Source organism: Protopterus annectens, chromosome 11.part0 (genome assembly GCF_019279795.1).
Source record: "Protopterus annectens isolate FY-2018-M chromosome 11.part0, PAN1.0, whole genome shotgun sequence".
Classification (NCBI taxonomy): Eukaryota; Metazoa; Chordata; order Ceratodontiformes; family Protopteridae; genus Protopterus; species Protopterus annectens.
The window spans coordinates 287,617,301-287,642,281 of NC_056745.1; the positions used below are offsets into that span (position 1 = coordinate 287,617,301).

At 38.0% G+C, this 24,981-nt stretch overlaps 1 protein-coding gene across 7 annotated transcripts in view; it reads right to left on the reverse strand.

The window, feature by feature from the left end:
* The window catches only part of ANO4 (anoctamin 4), a 1,520,875-nt gene that overhangs the window by 441,281 nt on the left and 1,054,613 nt on the right, over window positions 1-24,981 (reverse strand). For all 7 annotated transcript variants that reach the window (XM_044087781.1, XM_044087780.1, XM_044087779.1 and 4 more), the window contains one exon: window positions 8,306-8,366. In XM_044087781.1, coding sequence (XP_043943716.1) covers window positions 8,306-8,366 — 61 coding nt within the window. The remainder of the gene's footprint in view (window positions 1-8,305; window positions 8,367-24,981) is intronic.

Consider the following 24,981-nt stretch of genomic DNA (forward strand, 5'->3'; position numbering starts at 1 on the left):
TTTTTCAAATATTCTTTAGTTTGTCCCAACATGTCCATTCATTTCTTTGTTCTTGAAAAAGTTTGTCCCGATCAGAGAGGAGGGGATTGGGAAACCACACTTTCCTCTAGGGAATTGATGTGGCAAATTAAGTTGAATGCGACAAGATACCCAGGTCTTAATGACAGTTTAAGTATAGTCAGTATACTTAGAGCAAACAGAAATGTTCTTTAAAGTTCTCATTGTTCTATACTAGTTGGTTTCAGGTTGTACTCTTTCCCTTCTTCCTTCCACCCCCCCCTTCTTTCCCACCTTTTCTTGTTGTTTGCCTTAACTGTATTCATGTATATCATTCCATTTCTCCTTTCACTTACATTTTAACATGTTCAAAGCACTGTACAAATTGTATATAAGGTTTTTATTCTTCATTTCCTTTTTTAGACTAGTTCACTCACAGCAGACCATTCATTTGTATGATGTTTCTGTATTCACCAGTTTTTATTTTACTAATTTTGTACAGACAAGTACACTTTTAACTTTTTTAAGTGTTTTTATAATACTTATGAACACAAGGCTCATTAATGAAGACTGCAAAATGCATTTGTAATATTGCACAAAACAAAGTAGTTAACGAGTTTGTGTCTTTTAAAAGCAGTATGCTTTGATGGATAACATTTAAAAATGTTTTTAATCAACTTAACTAATTAATATATCTTAATTGGTTTTAGTTAATTAACCAATGAGTTTAAGCTAAGCAGTATATAACTAATATGTGAAGCTATTGTTTTTTACACTTGATAAAGCCTGGTAATACCGGGCGAAAGCGCTCGTGGTTTGAAGAATTTTTGGATTAAAGTCGTTTCCTTTTGGTTCTTTTTGGACTATTTATTTGCTGTGAATGAAATTTTCATTTTAACTGGATCATACACTAGTAATTTTCACATTATACTTGTTGGGGCTGTACAGCATTCTTTCCGGTCAAGACTCTTTGGTTTTCTGCATCTTTTTTCTTGTTTTTTGAGTGCTTGACATTTCTATCTGTATGAGTTGTTTTATGCGTCTGGCTGTGTGTGTGCATGAAAGCAGAATGTATATGTGTGTGAAAGAAGAAAAGACTGTGCGTGTATGAGAGGGAGTAAGTAGGGAGATTGATCGATCCATTATTTTATTCTTGCTAAGCAATGCTTTTGCTGTTTAGTGAGTGTAAAATAAATAAATGTCAAGGAGACCAAAAAGGTGTGTGTCCGTATGTTTTGTCTGCGTGTGTAAGTGAAGGCGTGCATGAAAGTAGAAGAGTCCATGTTTATGTGTGCGTGTGTATGTAAGTTTCTGTCTGCATGTGTGAGTGAATGTGTGCATGAAAGCAAAAGAGACTGCATGTGTGAGAGAAATTGAGAGAGAGTGAAAACGATCTTGTGTGAATGAATGCATGCATGAGTGCAAAAGAGACTCTGTGTGTGTGTGTGTGTGTGTGTGTGTGTGTGTGTGTGTGTATGTGTGTTTCTGTGTGAGTGAATGTATGCATGAATGTAAAAGAGACTGTGTGTGTGTGTGTGTGTGTGTGTGTGTGTGTGTGTGTGTGTGTGTGTGTGTGTGTGTGTGTGTGTGTGTGTGTATGTTTCTGTCTGCATGTGTGAGTGAATGCATGCATGAAAGCAGAAGAGACTCTGTGTGTGTGTGTGTGTGTGTGTGTGTGTGTGTGTGTGTGTGTGTGTGTGTGCGTGTGTGTGTGAAACAGAGAGAGAGAGCGAGAGAGAGAATGTGAAGAGAGAGAGTGATCCCTGGCAGCAGCAGCAATGAGGTTTGCATACCTTTCTATTGACTATACCATTCAACCTCTTGCATAATAAATCTAGACACGTACCTCTCAACCTCTTAGAGTGGACAAAGCCAAAAAGAATGGGGAGACAAAGGCCAAGAAATAGTGACACTTTTAAGTACTGCTCTTAAAAAACGTAGAAAGTAGATAGAAATACAGGTTTTGCATGAGCATGAATTTTCTGAAGGGCATGAAATATGAAACTCATCTGTCTGTCATTATTTTCTGGTTTCAAACCTCAATGATCTGCCAGTGATTTGCCAAAAAACAACAATTTTATGAGAAACAATCAAAAATATGAGGCAAAAATCTGGACATTCTGCAAAAATCTGTACAGTTGAGAGGTATGCTGGACAGAGCCAAATAATAAGGACTGATTTTAAATATTGCTTTTATAAACTTAGAAATTCAATAAGGTTACAATTAGGTTTATGTATCTCTCGACCATAATAGATCAATGTTATGCTGTTTAGCAGACTGCACACCTTTTTTTGGTAATTATTACCAATTGTCTTTTTATTGTACTTTGGAGCTCTTCTCCATGGTTTTTGGCTGAAAATGCACTTCTAGTCCAGTTGGGCCTCCCTGTAAACAAATGTCAAATAAATAAATAAATAAATATTATGCACTTTATTAAGCAAGCCCAATGGCCGTTCCATGGAAGATTGCCTTACATGAAACTGACCCAAAAAAGGTTGGAGACTGCTGATCTAAAGAATTACTATTCCCTAGTTACTTACTAAAGCAGGGCAATATGAAGTTGGTTAGTGATCCTTCTATGTCAGGTTTCAAAAACAGACTGCACTAAAACTTCAGTCTTATCTAGTATTAAAACATAATTTCAGTGCTGGATTACAGAATGACATCACATACATCTGGCCATCTGACTTCTGGTTCCCAATACTACCCCCCTTTACTAGAAACAGATCCAGAATCATGCATGCATATGTTACCATACACACAGATTGAGCTTTGCTAAGATGTGTTATAGCATCAGGAAGCCATAAAACCATTTCAACACTTCCACCTTTCCAGGGTAGCAATTAGTTCACTGCTGAGGACAATACAGCAGGATTCCTAGTCCTTGTTTTTACAAACATTTTGTCTCTGGCTACAATCTTTATGGCCTACCAGGTAATTTAATTTCAGACTATTTTTCAAAGTTAGCTGGACTGAGATTAACCTCTTCTCTTCCAGTATCCTCTGTTACAATATTAATTTCAACAGTTATAATACAGTCTGACATATCGGTGTATTTCTTTTTTTCTGTCCAGCAGGACCCACTGTTGATGCATTTTTTGATATAAGCAGCTTTGCAAATACATTTTTCAACACAAGCATCCGTACAAATCAGTTTGATATACAAATGGCATATAATTGTTTACAAAACTCCAGCTAGCTATTCTGGCATATGTTACACATCCACTGCCCTACTTTTCCTGGCATAGCTGGCAATACTTCACATTGTCACAACACTATTTAAACATTTCTTCAGTACTGATTCATTCCCTTGCTCCCCAGATGTGAGTGTTGCAGTCCTCACACCTCAGCTACCTTAACTCTGAGAATAAGATACCACAGAAGTAGTAAAATACATGAGATACCCCATTTCTGTACCATACACTTTAAACAGGAGAAAGTCAGCATATCATTTACTTTTGGAAATGATGTAGTTGTGGGAGTTAACATTTCTTTGTCAATATTTTGAAGACCATGCATTCCATATATGATTAGTGTGATTTTAAAGGGATTTAGGACTTCTCTGCTGCTATGTGCCAGTTTTTCAGAAAAGAGAACCCCTCTGTATGTTTTCTTGTACTTATATAATGGGGTTTGAATGGCAACAAAATAGAAAAGAGTCACCAGTGTACTGAGTAAAGAAACATATCATACTGGCACGTATGAAAACAAAATGTTCCACTACTGACACAGTTTGATGTGGAGTACATGTATTACCAGGCAATTCATTTTCTAGTATCTTCTGACATGTAAAATATGTCAGTACTGCTGTTTTTAGACACAGCATGGAGGGGTAGCTTTGTTGGCAACTTTTTGTGATGTATGCTACTCATCCAAATATGTAACTTAGAACATTGGAGGGAGGCAGAGGTACTATGACATGAAAATAACCCACATGCAACACTGAGGACATTTATATTCACTCAAAAGAATGAGATGGATGTCGACCAACAAGAATGTGGACCCTGTTTAAGGGGTCTGCTCGAATTTCAGTAGCTTCCATTCTCGGTGTCTGTTGTTTGCCCAAACAATGATGATTTAGGAATATGCAGGTAATCTTTGTGCACTATTCAGTGAGATATGCTACGCAGAACCAGGACATCAAAAGTGTATTTTCTCATCTGAGAATCATACCAGTTTATCAGAGAGATCCAGAAGTATATACTGCCCATGTTATAGTCCAGTGACAGCAAAAGAAACTCAAAAGACAGGATTGCATTTTACTGATAAATTTGTTTACATGCATATTTGTGGAGTAGTAGGACACTAAGACAAGTAGATGTAAATTTAATCCACTTGAAGATTACCCACTCGCAATTGTTTGATCAGTTGGATCTGAGCTGCAGGGGTGTGTTGTATTGACTGTTACCATTCTGCACAGCTAACTTGCACAACAGATACTGTTGTCCTGCCCTGAAGAATGCAGCTGTTAGCTAAGCTGCAGTACATCATAGTCTATGACAACTATACATACATACATACATACATACATACATACATACATAAATACAAATATTTCAAACATGGGCATTAATGCCCTTCTAGCTTGCCAATATACCAAAACACTTGTTCCAATAATAAGCGTCTAGGCTGTTCTTAAAAACATCTAAACTAATACTTGCTTTAATGTAATTTGGTAGTCTGTTCCAAGTATCAGCTACTCTGTCAGAGAACCAATTAGTACACTACTCATTTTTATAGATGCTTCTACATAGGTTATCTGATGATTCTCTAGTACTTTTTGATAACCCCAAACATTCCCAGAGGTAGTTGTCCCTAAATGCCTTATATACCTGAATAAGATCTCCTCTTAAATATCTGTAAGGGACACTGTACAAGTTCAGATATTTTAGTCTTTCATAATAACTTAGATTTTCACATCCATGGATGCCCTTGGTATATTTCCGCTGTACTCTTTCCAGTTTATTCATGCTTGTTTTCCTATAGGGTTTTCATATTGTTATTCCATACTCAAGTGTGGGTCTAATGTACCTAACAAACAATGGCTTCATTATGTTTGATTTCCTAGACTTTATAAATCTTTTTATACAACATATAGTTCTATAACTATCATTAGCCAATTGGTTGATATGATGAGAAAAACTCATAGCTGAATCTACCAATATGCCCAGGTCCTTAATGAGTCTACAGTTTCAATCACTGTGTGCTGTATTAAATATTCACCTTTAAGTTTATGTCTCCCAAATCTCATATGCTTAGTTTTTTGATATATTATCAACATATTATTCTCCTGTGCCCAAATGGTCAACTTAGTCAAATTATTTTGCAGACATGCCTTATCTGTAACACTTGTAATCAGTTTACCCAATTTCACCTCAGATGAAAATGTAAGGTCTGAAAGATACAATCTAAACAAGTAAGGGCCTAGGACAGAGCCCTGTGGGACACATTGACTGTAACCAAGGATTTCACCTGTCCAGTTGGTGTGTTATACTTGCCATGTCCTATTTGTAAGCCATGCAGCTATCCATCTTATCAACAGTACATCAATACCTAGTTGTACTAATTTATAGATCAGTGTGTACTTCACAACTAAAATCATGACAAAGCTCTATGACATTTTCCTAGCTCATGGCACAGACAATACATTTTCTAAATTTTCTGATATAGCTTTATAGGGAGGTTTTCTACTTGTTACTAGACTGCAAAATCAATGAATGAAATTTATGCAGCATTATAGTAGGAGTGCAGAACATTTACATGTAAGTGGGTATGTCACTTGTCCTAGCTGGACCTTGTATATATTGTCTACTATATCCCTGTACCTGTATACAGAGGTAATATATTCAATGACATAGTTCATAAATTTTAAGATATCATCAGGTTCCTTTTCTGTTTTTCAAATGAAGGGCATTTGAACAATCTTCACCATTCCTTTCTTCAAATACTTTGATTAGGAACAATAATATTTTTTTATCTATTTATGTTGGTTTATTATATTGCAAACCACTCTTGTCAGAACTGGATTATGGTGTCTTATTCAATGGAAGACAGCTGATTTGTTGAAGGCATTCAGTGTGAGTACTCATTTATGTGAATGAGACCTGGAAAACCACTTTCCACGATTACTGAAGTTGCACTTTTCTCCTGTTCTGCAAAACTGAAATTAGCATTTGGAAGTTGGAGGGATGTACCTACATGCATGAGCGTGCATATACACACACACACACATATACACACACACACACACGCACACACACGCACACACACGCACACACACGCACACACGCGCACACACACACACACACACACACACACACACACACACACACACACACACACACACACACACACACACACACACACTTAATTTTTGCTGAAAGTGGTTGTCAGTGGGAGTGATTCCCACAAAGGGCACTCACCCAAAGTTTTGTTGATGAATCAACATAAATATTATTCAGTAACCAGTATTCCAGCCATATCATTTAACTCACTTACATCTTTTCTAGTTACAATTTTTAATATTAGGTGCACCAACACTTCCCACTTCAAAGTCAAAACACTATTGTTTATGTATTTTTGTCCTGTGGAGGCATAATCTCTTACATTTGTGGTTTTGGTTTTGTATCTCAAATGCAAATACTAGAGAAGATGCTAGGGATGAGGAAAGAGTCCACTTGGATGTTCCTACACTTGGAGAAATCATATTACAAGGTCCCAAGAAAGCTGGTTGGGTATCCTGCAATGGTTCAAAGTTCTAGAAACACTGGTAGAATTAGTGCAGTCTATATGCAAGGACCCAATAACACATGTACGACAGTATTTGTAATCACAGAGGGGTTCCCAGTGGGAGTGGGTGTACATCAGGGTTCACCTCAGAGCCCACTGCTGATCATATTGGCGATGGACTACATTTGTAAATAGGTCAGAGGGGAAAGATCAACAAATCTGTTGTATGCAGATGATCTGGCAATACAAATAGACTCTGAGCAGGAAATTCAGCAGATAAGGAAATTGAATGCAAAACTGAAGGCACATGGGACAAAACTGCATACAGAAAAGACGTTTATCATGATAGCAAATAAGAGAAATCAGAAGAAGCTGAACATTGATATAGAAGGGAAATAGAGGATCAGGTTAACAACTTCCGGTATCTGGAATGGCTGATTAAGAAGAAAGGAAATCTAAATCAGAAAATGAAAATTAGTATCAGAGGGGCTGCAGCCAAATGGCACAGAGTATCAGGGGTGGTGTGTGAGAGAGAAGAATTCTGAAGAAGCAGGAAAGTAAGGTAAACAAAACAGTGGCATGACCAATACTTCCCTATGGTATAGATACCAGGACACTGAATGCAGAGTAGTTGGGGAAGCTAGATGTGATGGAGATTAAGTGCCTGAGATGAGTGGTAGGATTCAGACAATGAAATGATGCCACTGCAGCTTCAAATGCAGAGAAGGTCAAAGAGAACAGATGACAGTGGCTTGCGTACATGCACAGGAAAGCAGAAGATGATTTGGTGAAGAAGATTAGGAAGAAACAGGAAGAAGGCAAGAGGAAATGAGGACACCCAGCAAAGTGGTGGATGGATTGTGTGAGAAGATCTGTAACAGTCAGGGATGGCTGTTGAAGAAGGAAGGAGAGATATGCTGAATCAAGAGAGCTGGCAACAGTTGACACCACACCCCAACCCCATGTGGAAATTGGGAAAAAAGTGGCAGATGATGGATGATGATAAATATGATGATTTCAAATGCAATTCTATCAACAATGATAGGTGTTGAGAACATTGGTTATCATACAGTAAATGCAGTCTGACTCAGGTGAAAGACCATTTCAGGGAAAAATTCTTAATTAAAAAAATCAGATTATTAGTTTTTTGGTGCCTTGCTCAGTGAGGAGACCCGCCTCCCCCATACCCATGCATCTTCTTACTTGATATAACATCCTCTGAGGTCATGTATCTTTAAGGGAAGTTTACAACACTTGCTAAAATAGTCTGGACGTTATGGAACTTTCATATTCTGAGGTCATTCCTTACCAAAGGGAACACAGTATGATTTACTTCCTGTGTTTGAGATGTACAACTATTTCTAGAAAAGCAACTAAGCAAGGATTGTCAAATAAACCTCTCCCTTTGGTAGTTCAGTGAGTAGGCATATATGTAGTCAAACTTAGTTTTTCAGTTAGCACGATTGATTGATAAATAGATAATAGGAAATGTGGAATACAGAAAAAAAATTCCTGTGATCATAAAAATACATTGCTTTATCATGTTCTAAATGCCATTTATGATAAAGAAGGACTTACCCCATATTGCCATGAATACAGCAAAAAAGACAGTTGCTCCATTGTCAAAAAGATGTGTTACCTGTGAAATACATAAGAAATTGAAATATATATATATATATATATATATATATATATATATATATATATATATATATATATATATATATATATATACAGTCACCTGTCATGATAAATATGAATAATTTGTTGAGCTCTAAATGTTTAATTATTTCTTCCTATATGTAGTTTCCTCTAACCCATGCCATTACTTATGGAGATGTTATCAGTGACAGTTAGGTAACTCATTTCAAAATCAAAATAAACAAAAGATCAAATTATTAAAGTCTGTAGATATTAAGTAGAGCCTTTAATATTACATTAAATCCTTTGCCATGTATGATATGCATTCAAACCAGCATGTTTAGGTAATACAGAAATGAGGTGTGCATTTTTATCGAGTACATCAGTATTTGCAACTAGGTTTGCTGCAAACATCGCCCCCTCTTTTCCAACCATTTCAGTCTCTCAGTCTCCTAACCCATTTTAAAATTTTCATATGTACCATAATGCATTACTCCATATGGCAGATATTGCAGTTTCCATTTGTCTTCTCTATAAAGCATTATCATTTTTTATGTTAACTAACTGAATTTATTAATTCATTATCCTTTTTAGTCCCTTTGCCATGCTCTGTTATTGATACCTCATCTAATTTGTCTTCTAGACTATTATAAGCAGTTAGTGCATTCCCAGTCATCATTCCCTCCTCCAGATTATGAAGGTCTGGGACAGTCATGCAGCTAATCCTTTCAATCCATGAATCATTCATGGGCTGTTCATCACTGTAGCAAATATTGTAAACATGGTCACAAATGTAAAGAGGCAGTACTGTTACCACCTTTCTACTTCTTATATCCATAAGTACCCTTTGCTGTCTCCACCTACCTGCATTTGGAGTCAGTGCCTCTTATTACTGTACCCTTCACTTTTGCCACATACCTGTTTCTGAATCAATGCCTCTTACTGACTCCACATAACTTCTCTGGAATCACTGCTCCTTACTGTCTCTACCTACCTGTTCTTGAAATCAGTACTGCTTAATGTCTCCACCTGCCTCTCTACGGAATCTGCACATTTTATTGTCTCTAACTACCTGTCTGTATACTCATTGTTCGTTGCGCTGCCTCAAATATTTTGCTAGACTTGCAAAATACCTCTCATACTGCCAAGAATGTTCAATTTTTATAGGATGAAGGTACTCATAAGTCCTTCCTGATTTATAGAATAATGTTCTAGGTTAGATTTTCCAGGCTTGGTTTCGTTCTTTCAAAATGCATGAGCTTGCATTTTATTTGAAATAATCATCAGCTCCCATTTCCTAGACCACTTATTTATCCAAACCATGAATTAACTATTAATGATTCATCTACCACTGCTACTGACTTACTGTCAGCTGTCAATAAGCTCACTTTATTTTTCAGTAAAATGACAAACATACACACACATACAAACACTCAGGAAAAACATTGCAAGCGGGAGAAAAATGTGAATAATGAAAATAAAACATTATCATCAGTAAATTAAAAAACGAAATCTATGTGTTCATCTACATGAGCTATTACAAACATTTTAGTTGCACTAATTTTTATAATTAGAGGTACAAACTTGGCAGTAAATTAGATCTCATTATTTGCCCACTGAATCTGGGTTCTTTGGTCAATTAATAAAATGTTTGCCACATTATGAATCCTGAATCACAATGCAATGAAAAAACAAATCAGAACTCAACTTAGCAAAACTTGGAAATGTGTCCGACCAAGCCCACCCCTGGGATTCAGAAAGACTTCCACCATAGGATTAAGAGCTGTGGCCAAAGGGAGCATTTCAATGAGCACAGGAAATGCAATTCAGAGACACATTAGCCTCAATGAGGAAAGCCCTCATTATCAGCTAATTTGCATGTCTCTGAATTTCTGATAATTGCTGCTACTGCAATTTAGCACTTTCCTTTGTTAATCACTACTGGCAGCCACTGGATCACACATGTATCCCCTTCAGTAATTTTTAAACACATACGCACACATTCAGATACACAGCACACACACACACACACACACACACACACACACACACACACACACACACACACACACACACACACACACAGACACACACACACACGCACACACACGCACACACACGCACACACGCACACACACTCACACGCACACACACACCCTACATACTCAATACCTCTTACTTACATTCTAATTTACAGAATGACCCTATTATCTTTTCCCTGCCTCTCATAAATCATGGATGATTACAGTTAGCCAATAATGCCAGACATTAGAGTTTCGCTTTTCTTATTGTTCTGATACTACATTGTGATGCTAAACTTGTTGCCCCATTAACTTTTTAAGGGACTCTGAATAATATTAAAAAATTATCCTTGGTGTCTAGTGTTCCTGCTGGCTTTGTCTTTAACTTGGCCATGTTAAGGTATGGTGCCCTCCTGACATGATTTTAGACCTGCTCTGCTCATTGCAACTCAAGCCCAATTACTCCTATCACTCAATAATGACAGGACTTATGAGTTTCATATTTTTTTAAAGTTTCTACGAATTTGGAAAGGTTCCAAGCCCTCTTCAGTTAGCTTGGATGGCTAAAGCTCTAGATTTATTTATTTATTATTTGTTTACCGGGAAAAGTCTGACTGGGACAGAGCCCACTTTTGGAACACCCAGAGGAAACCCACACGAATGCAGGGAGGACGCGCAGACTCCACACAGAAGGCACCCCAGCCGAGAACTGAACCAGAGAACCTCTTGCTGTGAGGCAGCAATAATAACCACTGCACCACTATCATTGTTTAAGTGTGCTAAGGCAATATTTAAAAAGTATCCCTTGTATCTAGTGGTAATGCAGAAGATTAAAGCTCTCCTAACAAGTTGTGTGTGTTGAGGGTACAAGGTTTAAATCTTTTTAACTGTTCTAACATTTTTCACTATTTGCTCATTAGTCTATGGGAATTTAGAGGTATGACAGCCCCCTGCACACACACACACACACACACACACACACACACACACACACACACACACACACACACACACACACACACATCTTCCACCTGATCATACTTAGCCATACACATACACTCACCTGAGGTGTCCGTCCTCCACCATGCACTCACACATGCAGCCACACCCCGAAACACACATGTACACACCCACCAGTACCCGTCCGATAAACTCTGGCACTTATCTCTGATGTAAATGTAATCTCACCCATTGAAAGTAATTTGTAAAAGTGAGCTCTTGACTGAGTTAATTAACTTGGCCAGGCGAGCTGTCTTATGCATCATAGAGATTCTTAGAATTGCTTGGGTGAGTAAATGTCTAACTATATGAATTTGGAAGGTGAAAGCACATGGATGTTTAGGACAGGTCATATCCCCAGAATGCCTCATTAGCATTTGTGGGAGACCACAGAGACAATCCACTGTAGTGCTTTACTTCAGCACTGGGCTAAGGTTGTTTCTGACTCAGAAATGGTTACTGACAGTGGTAAAAATAACTGACTGCTGGTGGTAACCTTGGTGAATCACAGGTCACAACTCCATTATATCACATTGTCAATGCTCTGGACTTTATATAGTAGTCTAAATGAGTCAGAGCTCAACCAAATGACCATCGGCCATCCTGATGTACACTGCTTTTGTCATTTCATCATTAATTAAGTGCAGAGTTTTAGGCTAAATAATACAAAAAGCATTTTATAATCATGTAACATGGATGTGTCATTTGTGGTTTTCATTTAGATAGTTAAATGGCTTAAAGGCCTTTTTCTGGAGTCTGATTTCCAGTTGCCGTAATACACTGTAGCTATATAACTAATGTGATTATTTTGCACCTTTCATGTTTAATATGCCATTTTAAGACAATATAAGACATCCACAGGCAGTCCATTGTTTACAGTTTATGTTTCTGATACTCATTTTTTTTGTATTACTTCAAAGATCAACAGAGATTTTCAATACTATTTTGCGTCACTAGGACAATGCCTTTTCATATAGTCAGCCTTATAAGCATAGATGCGACATCTGCCATTTATTATTTTTTCAAATGACAAAAACTATGTACGCAGTCGGCTATGATATATAACCATGGTGAATTATTTAATAATAAAAATTTAAAAACAGAATGGAACACCAGGTGTAACCTTTAAAAACAAATTGATCATTGGATGAATAATTCATGCACTTATAATTGGATATATTCATAAGTGTTATTCAAGATGTTTCTGATTTATTTAGTAAATACATTTCTATTTCAAAGCCAAGGTGTTTAATAACCAAACATATTTTATAATAAAATAATAATATAAAAACAAAAAGATAAATATGAAGATGTACTTCATAAAATGTATATTGCAGAATTTATGAATGAATAGGTGTGTTCAATTTGTGATACCTCTATCAACATATTTTGCCGATAATGGAGAACACTGGGCCTCACCAGTGTTTTTGTGCAGCTCTCAGAATGCTATGGCAATTGCATAACATCTAGGGGCTCCTGCATACCATCTTGTCCTCAATTCTTAACTTCTCTGCTCAAGAAACAGACAAAGCTAAAAATAATGAGCAGAAAACCCATTACTGCGACTTATACCTCTCAGGCGTACTTTATTATGAGAATGTCCTTCATTCTGAGTTTTAAAAAGTCCAGGCTCCTCATTCTGCACATGTGAAGGGCATGTTATGCAGTCGGTGTTAAGAATTGTTTTAAATAATGTCACGGACAGCTGAGAGATCTGCTCAGTGACAATGGAAAGTGTTTTACTTTTACCATATTTAGTAATAGTAACATTTTCAGGTGATAACAGAGCACACTGGACTTTATGTAACCACCTTACTAGGAATTCTATTCTGGATTTGCACTTATACATTGTTCATTGCTCTCTATTATTGCCCATATTTTTTGTCTTATTAGAGAACTACTAAATTATAATTACTGAGTTGTATGAGGTGTATATAGTAAATGTTAGAATGAAAGATTGTGCTGTATGTTGCATCAGCAATGATGTAGTGTAGTACTCCACTAGAATTACCAAGATTATAGTACCACAAAACTAACTTTGAGGCCTTAATAATACACTCCATAATGCTGAAACATCTGAATGTTCACGTCTAATTTACTACATGTTCAAACCTTCAAGGAGAAGGCTCCTCTATATAAACTGAAAAGGACTTTAGCAGTACAGCATGTTACCACACCAGAACGGTGAATGACAATTAATGCAGGGCTTTGGCAAGGCCTAGTCAAATATTCTGGAATTCTCCAGCTGCAGAGATCTTAGAAATGAAATTGATCATGCTAAAACATACTGTAGAAATGCAGTGTGGGGCTTTTCCTGAAACTAGATCAGCATAATATATATGAAGAAAATATTATAAAAATATTCTATAACTATTGACAACAATAGTACATTGTTGGTTACTGAGTAATGTTCTTCAAAGAACACTGACAATCACTGTGATCTGAAAGTGGCATTGTATACTGTATGCATTACACACACACACAAACACACAAAAAAAAATATATATATATTTATGTGTGTGTGTGTGTGTGTGTGTGTGTGTGTGTGTGTGTGTGTGTGTGTGTGTGTGTGTCTGTGTGTGTGTCACACAGATGATTGAACTTTTAAAAGTTCAACTTTCATATGGTTGAGACCATATGCTCAAACTTTTAAATGTTCAAATGTTCTGAAAGGAGAACTCCATACAGCGCGGAATGGGAAGATTTCCATTTTCCTCACTGTAGTGCGATCTCGGAGTTGGTATATTTAAATAGCAGGGGGTGTGGGGGGTGCAGGGAGGGGCTTGCCCCCTGCTAAAAACATTCAGAGTAATTTTTTTGTCCCCCCCCCCTTTTTTTATCAGGTGTTCGAACTTTTAAAAGTTTGATCATATGGTCTCAGCCATATGAAAGTCGAACTTTTAAAAGTTCAATCATCTGTAGTAGATCTATATAGATATATATATTTTATATATATATATATATATATATATATATATATGTATATATATATATATATATATATAGTTCATCACTGTAATGATACTTTATATGGAAAATTCCTTTATGGTTGTATAGAAAAATAATTTTCCTTACAATGCCAATACCAACAAAGTGGAGTGAGAGATGACTTACAAAGCAAATGCTCGATTTGAAGAAGCAAAAATGCTTCCAGAAATCTCTGAATTTCTTCAGTCAGTCTCTGATTACCTGCTTAATCAAATTCTAGGTCACAGGGAAGCCAAACACTCTCACAGTACTCTTGTTTTGGAAAACTTTTACTTCACTTTATATATTCAAAATATGCCTTAGAGCCTTACAAGACAACAGGTCAATCTCATGATGCGTTTGACTCGTTGTTTCACACCACTTGTTACCAATCTCAAAATGTTCTCTTTAGGGACTCCTATTGCACCATTCATGTCACTGGATTTTTTTTGGTACATTACGTAAAATGGGGAAAGAAAGTTACAATATAGCACAGAGTATTATGATTATGCCTCTGATCATAAATAACTTGCAGTGCATGGAGCCATGCCTTGATTAGACTCCAAAAGTGATGAAAAGACAAGCTTGCTAAGCACCTTTCTGATGTCAGAAAGGTGTTTAACAGCTTTTCTTAAGCACTAGTCCCGTGCTAGATAATCACTACTCACTGACTGTCAGAATTCCTTTTACAGACAGTCAACAATGTCAAACATTAGACGTTTATACTTCTAATTCTTCAGAAAATGAGTATTAATGCAAGCTCTGCTGTTCTGTTAACAGTTTTTCTTTTTTCTTAAGAAAGGAAACTGGCAGCTATGTCTCTGTCTGTTTGGCAGTGACATAGCAAAGTCCTTAACAGCTTTCAAAGCCAGTAAAATACTTTTCGCTTCAGTACACACAGTCAGTAATGTCAGACATTAGAGCTTCACACTTCTTATTCTTCAGAAAATAAATATACTGGTGCAATATATGTTATTTTATTTACTGTTTCAGATTTTTTCATTAAGCAAAGAAACTCACAGGTATATTGCTGTCTGTTTGACAGTGGCAGCAAAAAGTCCTTTACCTGCTTTCAAAACCAGTAAAACAATTTGCTCTTCAACACTTACCCTTTTTCCTATAACTAGTAGTACATGGGGCAGATAATACTCCATACACTATGAAGAATTTTAATTTGGTCTCCTATCATAATGCTTATTTATGGGTTCTTGACATGTATTCCAGGATTCACCTCTCAATTTTCACTCTCAAGATGAATTTCTTGCCGTCTATGTTTTGAACACTTACAAACTTGTAATGATTGTAGACTTGGCCATAATCTATATTATGTGCTTGAGACATGGATACCAAGAAATGCACCTCAAGAGTGAAACTTGTGAGGTTAATGTTGGCATCCATGTCAAAAACACATAATAAAAGCTTATGACTGATGAAAATCGATCATAATTCTTTGTTATGCTTAGAGCTTTATCTGCTCCAAGTATTTCCAGTTATAGAAAAATAAAAAACAAAAACAAAAAAGAAAACAGTACAGGAGCAGAAGGTGTTTTATTGGCTTTCAAAGTTTTTGCAAGCCAAATAAACACTTAGCATTATCAAAAAGGCAGCAGGCAGAAAGAAAGTGCCTGTCTGCAGACTGAACAGCTTTATAACAGCTGTTTTGTTCTACCACACTTTTTATTTATAAGTATGGCAGTGCGACATTCTCACAGCATTTAAAAGTTATTTTGCCTGCTGGTGCTGTTCTTTGCTTGATGATACTCTCTCCCGTTTCTCCCTAGCACAAGAATCGATCTTAACACTGCTTAGGGATGCTTAACAAATGCTTGTTAAGCACTTATAGACTACTAGGGAGAACACTAGCGTAGTCAGACAGTGCAGCATTCAATTAAGAGACATGGTTATGAGATGCTAATGAGGTGTTTCTCAGTGCAGCTTTATCAGACCTCTGAACTGGAATCCCCCCAATTGACCAACCCACTTTGGGCAATTAGCACTGGCAGACAGGAGTACTCTGAATCTCAAGGATTTTTGTAGTTGTATTTTAAAAAGTGCTATGAAAAGAGGATGCTTAATAATCTTGGCAAATACTGAAAACTGCCAAAATGGTGTTGACATTTAATTTGGTAAATGGAACCTTGCAATCATTAGTGTTCAGTGCTTTAACCTAAAACTCTTTTTCAGTCTGTCATCAAAGCCGGAATTGTCTCTGTTTAGATCTGCAGCAATCAACTCTATTAAACATATGTTTTATGGCATTTGAGCCAACCTCTCTTCGTTCTTTTGCTGGAAATTGAGTCTTGAAGTGCATGACATATGGCATCTGAGCCAGTGTTGTAGTATACCTTATGTAATTTGTATTACCTGTTCAGACCTAATAAGCTTGCTATTATTTGGGATTTGTACATTACTCTCTTCCACCTTCTTTAATTGTGTACTGGACCAAACTATAATTGCGTACTGTTCTCAGTTCTTACTATGTTCATTCTGTAGTACCTCCTTAGCCATCATACTATTGTTTTACACTGAATATATGTGTGGTACTAAAATACAGCCTTGTACAGATATAATGTTGAACTACTTTTAGATTAGTGACTGTTACAGAATTTTCCCTGTAAGTTCAAGTTGTGTTGTATCAGTGTTAGACCATCTTTGCCTGACCTATTGTGTCTCCTTCAAAGCATGGTTACTCAATCTAATATATCTTCTCCGCCCCCTGACTAAAGTAGTTCTATAATCATTCCTGCCCTTGACAATTTGACCAACCTGGCAAAAATTGAAGACATGTTTATATCTACCTCTTCCATTGCCAGCCTCATTGCATTTGGCATTCTGAGATAGTGCAGGAACTCCCCTAAGGCTCACTGACAATCAACTACTACCAGGTAAACATGACATTGAGATGATTTGTGAGGTATGCAGTTATCAATATAACTTGGATACCACCCTCTCATTTACACAGATGGTTGGTAAACAATACATAAACTCACCCATACATGCACAAGATTACATTAAGTAGAAATGTCCTACTAAATAATGAAATCATCATCAGGCGCACTGACACTCACTAGTCTGGACAAAGGCAGGTGACAACTGCCATTTTGGTGTCAGGATGTGTGAAATCACGAGGGCCATACAGTCCCAAAAACAAAGTAAATATGACTACAACCTAGAGGTGGCATATGTAGGTGCATGACCTGGTGTGTTTATCCCAAAATGACATGCAGAGAGACATAATGTAACTTGCTCAGCACTTGACAAATGCAAATAAAATTCTGGCCCTAAGTGGAATCATGCCACCCCCCCAGAATGGTGTACACATGCAATGTGAGTTGGTTTTAACAATTGCACACAGTTTGTGGCTGTCTGCAGATTTGGATAATCAGAGGTCCTGTTTATCAAAGAATCAGAAAAGTTAATGCTGAACAGGCCAAGATCTAGTATAGATCTGTACAGACCCTCAGAGGCACCCACCATACAAATTATATGGATTTTGTCTTTTAGCCAACTGGCTATCCATTTTACCGCAGAAGGATCTATGTTTAAGGCAGATAATTTTGTTTCAATTCCAGCATGAAGTTTGGTATCAAATGCTTTGGCCAAATTGAGATTAGCTGCGTGAACAGCATGACTACTAAGAACAGCTTGTGTGACTCTCTGTAAGAAGATTTATCAGGCATGATTTCTCCTTGATGAATCCAAATTGTTATGGGTCAAGCCCTGATATTAGAATTAATCAGATCAGCAATGATTAGCCCCGATAGCTTTATAGATCATGTTATTTATATGAGTGAATATAAAGCAATTTGTATGGGTTATGTCCCATTTGATAGGTGATTATTTTTATTTTAGAGAATGGATAAAGTGTACATCAGCACCTTAACTGGAGAACAAATGTTCTCCAGCAGGGTATTAATGTACAAGTAATGTCCACCGAAAAATGAGTCCGTTGCTTCATGGCAGCATATCAAGCTGCCATGGAGCTTGGACAGAAACAAACTAACGTCCGCCATTGTTTTACACTTACTAAGCAGAGCTTTAGCTGTATAGTGAGTGAAAAATAAAAAATAAAAAAATTAAAATAAAAAAGCGTATGTGCGTGTGTTTATGTCTGTGTGTGAGAGTGTATGTCTGTGTGAGAGAGATTAATTGAGCTACTATTTTACACTCGCTAATCAGCACTTTTGCTGTTTACTGAGTGTAAAATATAAACAAAAGATTAAAAAAGTGTCAGAGTGTATGTTTGTTTATATTGCTGCCTGCATTTGTGAGTGAATGGGTACATGAAAGCAGAAGAGACTGTGTGTGTGTGTGTGTGTGTGTGTGTGTGTGTGTGTGTGTGTGTGCGTGGGTGTGTGTGTGTGTGTGTGTGTGTGTGTGTGTGTGTGTGTGTGTGTGTGTGTGTGTGTGTGTGTGTGTGTAAATGTGTGTGTGTGTGTGTGTGGGTGTGTGTGTGTGTGTGTGTGTGTGAGTGTGTGTGTGTGTGTGTGTGTGTGTGTGTGTGTGTGTGTGTGTGTGTGTGTGTGTGTGTGTGAGTGTATGAGTGTGAGGCAGAGAGTGAGAGGCATCGTGCTTTCCCCTGGCAGCAGCAGCATCAGTGATTTCCGTATTCTCAACTATACCTCTCAACCTCTTTAGCAAAATTAATCTGGACAGAGCCACAAATAATAAGGAAACAAAGTACTGAAAATAGGGACGGATTTTAAATATTTCTCTTATAAATTTAGAAAGTTGCTGGAATAACAGGGTGTCTGTTAGCGTGCATTTTCTGAAGCAGAGGTGTGTGTGTGTGAGAGAGACAGTGAGTGAGTGAGATGACCACCACCAGCAGCAGCAGTAAGGAGGTTTGCTTACCGCTGCACCTTTCAGCTGAAGAAATCTAGTTAAAATAATGGGGGAATAAAGTCTGTAAAATAGAAACAGATTTTAATTCTTTTTCTTATAAAATTACAAAGTTGCTTAAGTAAAAGATTTGTGTTAGCATGAATTTTCTGAAAGAAATAAAAGTCTGAAACTCAAATGTATGTCATTATTTATTAACTTCAATCTCCGATGACTGCCAATGAACCAACGATTTAGGAGTAAGGGACCAAAAAATAAATACCAGGTTAGTTTTTTAAAGTGTTATATTCTGGATGTAAAATGCTTCCTCCAACACCATTGATATATACCATAGCAAGTTTGAAACATTAAGCAGAAGAACTATTTTACATCAAAAATATATTAAAAAAATATAGTAATAAAAAAATAAGTAAGTAAAACACAACAATTTTACAGACAAACCATTAACAAATTCAAGCAAGGAATAATGCCCTCCAGGGCATATGTTAATGTGTAATTAATGCTGGGTGGATGTTAATTACACATTAGCACACACCCTGTTGGGCATTATTCCTTGCTTGAATTTGTTAACCAGGGTAAAGCTCTGAGCCCAATGGACCCATTTGAGTCTCAGCCCTGGAATCAAACTGCATTTGAGAAGGGAAGACAGACACAAACGTAAGACAATATAAAGAGGTTGGCAGCACTGTTGGAAGGGTACACAGTGTAGTTTCTGGATTCCATCTATATTTTTGAGTTCAGATGAGGAATTGGCCTTTGACTGGAAGGGATGTGCATTTCTAAAGAGGCTTTGCATCCAGTGGATTTTTGGCCAGTATTTCTGATGGAAGCAATGACAAAGCCTACAATAAAGCATAAGCAATTGTGAAGATTTTAGGATCTCTCTCAGCTCTGGTTTGGTTGAGCATTAAAGCTGACTATGAGGAAGGATGATTGGGTATGTGGTAGGGAGGGCCAGTTACTTTCCCTGTCTGTGCATGATCTGATGTTTGTAACCCATCCAGCAACTTCCTTGCCTGATGTTTGGTATTTTATAAATGGCCCTATCATTCTTTCATGTAATAAACCTTAAATGTGTATCAGGTGATCGGGGTGAAGTTTGTGACTGAAGGGATGTTAAGGCAGCCTTTATCATGTGACTGTCATTATTCTCAGAATGCCACATGCTAAGATGTGGAAATGGATCTATGAGTCTTTGCTGGCTAAAGTAGGAAAGCAGTTGGGAGACTGGGATGTAAATCATCGTTAACTGAAGTGAGGTTAGCTGCACTGAAGATGATTGTGTCCCTCAGTTTTTATATGTGGTCGAGACACTAATGCCTTGTATTTCAGTTAGGGTAAGCAGAGGACATATTTAGGATAGTGAGGGATTTTATTTGGGATTTCATAAACGTTTGGCCATATTCGGTGTTTCATTGCATATCTGGTGGTGTACTAAAGCATTATTAGGCTACAGTTTAGGGCAAAGCAACCAGAAAGAGCCTACTCCCTAAACTGCATCAAAGAACTGTACGTATTTTGAAAATAAATTACACACCAAAAACATTTCAACATTAAGACTTTATAAATAAGTCTGTGCATTCAATCTAAAACCTGTCTTTGCATGCACAAACAATCCATTCAAGTAATTCATAGTATTAGTATCTTATCTTAATAGCTGGTATTTACATCATAATGGTGGAATTATTGTAAACTGGTTGTTTCTCTGAACAGAGGACCATTATAAGAAATGTAGTTTTCCATTTGCAATGATTTTATTTCTCTTTTGTTTTCCCAGGGGTTGGGGGTTGGTATAATGGTTAAGATGTTTACCTCACAAACACAAAGTACAAGGTTTGATTCTCACCTTTAACCAGGCTTAAATGGCCCACAAGAGCAGCCATCCTAGTACCTACCTGAAAAACAACTAAAGGAATAATCTCTTGTAAGGGATTGGGGGGATGGATTAATGGTTAACATGTTTACCTCATAGACAAAAAGTATAAAATTTGATTCCTCATTAAGAGAAATTGACTCGTCTTGCTTGTTTCCCGCCTTTCTGTAACTAGAATAGTCCAGATTTCAGATTCAGATTACTGAGACAGAGGGAAGCTTCTCTGCTTGTCAGTGGAGTGGTAAGCTCTGAGCAGCCTATCTTTCACTAAAGGAGTAGTTTCAGCTCAGAAATTGTATTTCTATTGGCCATTTTGTGCTATTTCTATCCCTTTCATCATTCTGTATAAAAAATGTGTTTGAGTGTTTTTTGAGCTTGTTTAACCTCAGCAAGATCCTGTCTGGGTGTCCTGCAGAGGTCTACAGCAGCCGTAAGAGAGAGGAGAGACTTTCAGTGATTTAAGTACCTCCGTTTTGCTTCTTTTGCTTGGTTTTTGCTTACCACACTTTATTCTAGCCGTTTATTAAGCTTTGCTACTTATTCCAACTGAATTTTGTTAAGTTTTGTTGTTTGCACTTTATTTGCTCGTTTTAAGTTAAATTCAACTGTTTTACTGTTGTAGGCTACAAACTGAAGTCTGCTAGCTGTTCATAGGTTCGTACTAGGCTATCGGCCCTAAGGCCTATGCAAGCCTAGCCATAACAATTCCCTGGAAATTTCTTCCCACAATATTTACATCTCTGGGCCCCTGTCTAGCAGGGCGACTGACATGATCCCCGGGGTGAATTTCCTATCTCCCATCCAGTCTTCAAGGTCCCTTTTGAAGAGGGCCAATGAGGCACACTGCTTGACATGTATGGGCAGTCTATTCCAGAGTATGGGGAGTCTCTGGGTCAGGAACCTATCCCTCCAGCATGTTTTGTTCATTGTGATGATAAGGTTTAGATCCCTGGAGTGTGTGGCTCTGAGGGATTGAGATTTCTTTAAGTGGAGCATGTCCAACAGCTCTGGGTTTGACATGGCCTTGTATGTTAAGCAGAGATCGCCTCTGATTAGATGATATGCCACAGAGTATAGCTGGAGTTTTTTAGATGGTCAGCATATGGCATCTGCTTTAGGCCTGTGATTCTTTTAGTGAGATATTTCTGTGGCCTTTCCAGCTGTTGCAGATGTCTTGTGAGGTACATACCAAATGGGGCATTTTACTCTATAATGGGTCTAATGAGGGATGAGTACAGTGGGACAATGACCTCCTTTTTTCTGGATGTAAAGCCCTTAGTGATGAGGTGTGCCACATAGAAGGATTTCCTGACTGTTGTGGCAATGTGGTTATCGAAAGTGAGACCACTGTCCATTTGTGTCCCTAAGTCTCTCATCACACTTTTGATGTTTAGTGTCCTGCCACCTATGTGGTAGTTCATGGGTACATGTTTTTTTCCAACGGGGATAACTATACATTTCTTGGCATTAAGCTTGAGCCCATGACTATGGCACCAGGCATCTGTTTCTGTAAGGCCCTTTTGTAGAATATCCACATCATTTGGGGATTCAGTAATGGCTCCCAGTTTGCAGTCATCTCCAAATTTTGTTAGCCAGAGTTCCTTAGTGTTGGCCTGTTTATCTGATTAAAAAGTGTTTTTGAAAAAAAAGCCCCCCAAAACAGAAAGAAAAATACTATACCCTTGCTCGTTTCCCAACTTTCTGTAACTAGAATAGTCCAGATTTCAGATTTCTGATCTCAGGACTGTATTGAGGTTTCTGTGTTGCCCAGACCTTACTGAGATAGAGGGAAGCTTCTCTGCTTATCAGTGTGAGTGGTAAGCTATGAGCAGCCTATCTGTCACTAAAGGAGTGGTTTCAGCTCAGAAATTGTATTTTTATTGGCCATTTTGGGCTATTTCTATCCCTTTCATCTTTCTGTATAAAAAAATGTGTTTGCACGGGTTTGCATGATGTGCAGCGCCACTTAGCTAAGGTAAACTATTGCCAGTGCCTTAAAGTCTGGCTTAAAATTTTCCCTTAGACCTTGTTAACTTTTATCTCTGAGCACTCAAATTAGACCTTTAAATCTAGCATTTGCTCAGAACATCTTGTAGCATTTATTGCAAGCTCATCCACAGCTACCAGCACTAAACTTTCCATAAGGAAACTTTTCATAAAGGAAACAAAAAGCTCAGTATTTAATCTAAGCATAAATAATTCAGTACTTAAAGAGCTGTTCACTTTTCCAGGCATGTCCAAAGGTCAGTTTCCTATGCTTTCTCCCATTAACCTGGGCATCCTGAGGCAATGTAGCAATTGCCTCATGTACACAAACAATCTTGCCCTCCTACCTCCAAATACATCCTTCTTCTTCTTTCAGCTTTTCCCATTTAGGGGTCACCACAGTGGATCACCTGTCTGCTCATGATTGGCAGTGGAGTTTTACGGTGTCAAGTTGCCAGCCTGGCACCCAACCTTCCATGGAAAGCACACACACACACACACACACACACACACACACACACACACACACACACACACACACACACACACACACACACACACACACACACACACACGCACTCATGTCTAGGGCCAATTTAGAGTATCCAATCCACCTACAGCATGTCTTTGGGATGTAGGAGGAAACCGGAGAACCTGGAGAAAACCCATGCAACTACAGGGAGGTCAAGCAGACTCTGCACAGAAGGCACCCCAGCTGAGGATTGAACCAGAGAACCTTTTGCTGTGAGGTGGCAATGCTAACCGCTGCACCACTGTGGTCGCCCTTACTACTAAACACATCCACTTGTGAGAAATGCAAGTACATAGCCAAACTTGAGGCTTTGCTCTCTCTCAATCCATGACTGGGTCAGCCAGTCAGGAGGAAAAGGTTAACACACACATCACATCACAGAGAACACATAGCTCCCCTGTTCACATACCACCATTATCAGATAGCAACGCGAAACATGCAACCAATTTCGTGGAGGTTCTCTTAAAAAATCTGCCCAAACAACAGAGACCTCCAATGTACAAATGCAAGCAACCATCTCATCAAAGCACAAACCAGAAGACACATAGTCCACAAAAACAGTGTGCCACTCAAGCTAAGCCCCTAAGGCAGAACAATGTACCAAACACATCAGTCATAGGTGATTCAATTGTAAGTCACACTGAAGTCCCACTCACTAGGCTAAATAAGGAGAAAGTCACAGTCAGCCGCCTGTCAGGTGCCAGGATTCACCACATAATGCATGCACTTGGGGCTCTCCACAGCAAGTACAAATATGACTCTGTCATTGTACATGTTGGTGTGAATGACCTAAGAGTACCTCCCTGGACTACAGGAAAAGAGACATGGAGGAGCTCTCTGATCTTGTAGCCCAGGCAGGTATGACACTAGCCTTGAGTAACTTCCTGCCATCACCAAGAATGATACCACAGTACAAGCAGAAAATGATTGACTTTAACAATTGGCTAAGATTCTGGTGTCATTCTAAGGGGATCCAGTATCTGCTTGGGATGACATGATAGACAGACCTCGATGCTTTGCCATTGACGGCCTGCATCTGTCACCCCTGGGATTCCAGATACTGGCCAAGGCCCTTGCCACCCCTATAGTGCCTTTTTTAGGCAATGCTCTGAAGATAAATTTACCACCATAACATCTGCTAGCAAACGCATCCTAAGGGTTATGCTACTCAGTGCTATAAGTCTAAGCCTCAAAATGCACTCGCTCGAGTCACTACTACAGAACATCGACATCTGTGCAGTAACAGAGACCTGGATCAATGCTCCTGGCACTACCAGGTTACAATGCATATCACACCTTTTGGCCCCCTAATCTGAACCAAATCCATAAAGGATGTGATGACCAAACCCCCAAAACGGAGATGTATCCATCTTCATAAAAGATACACACACCT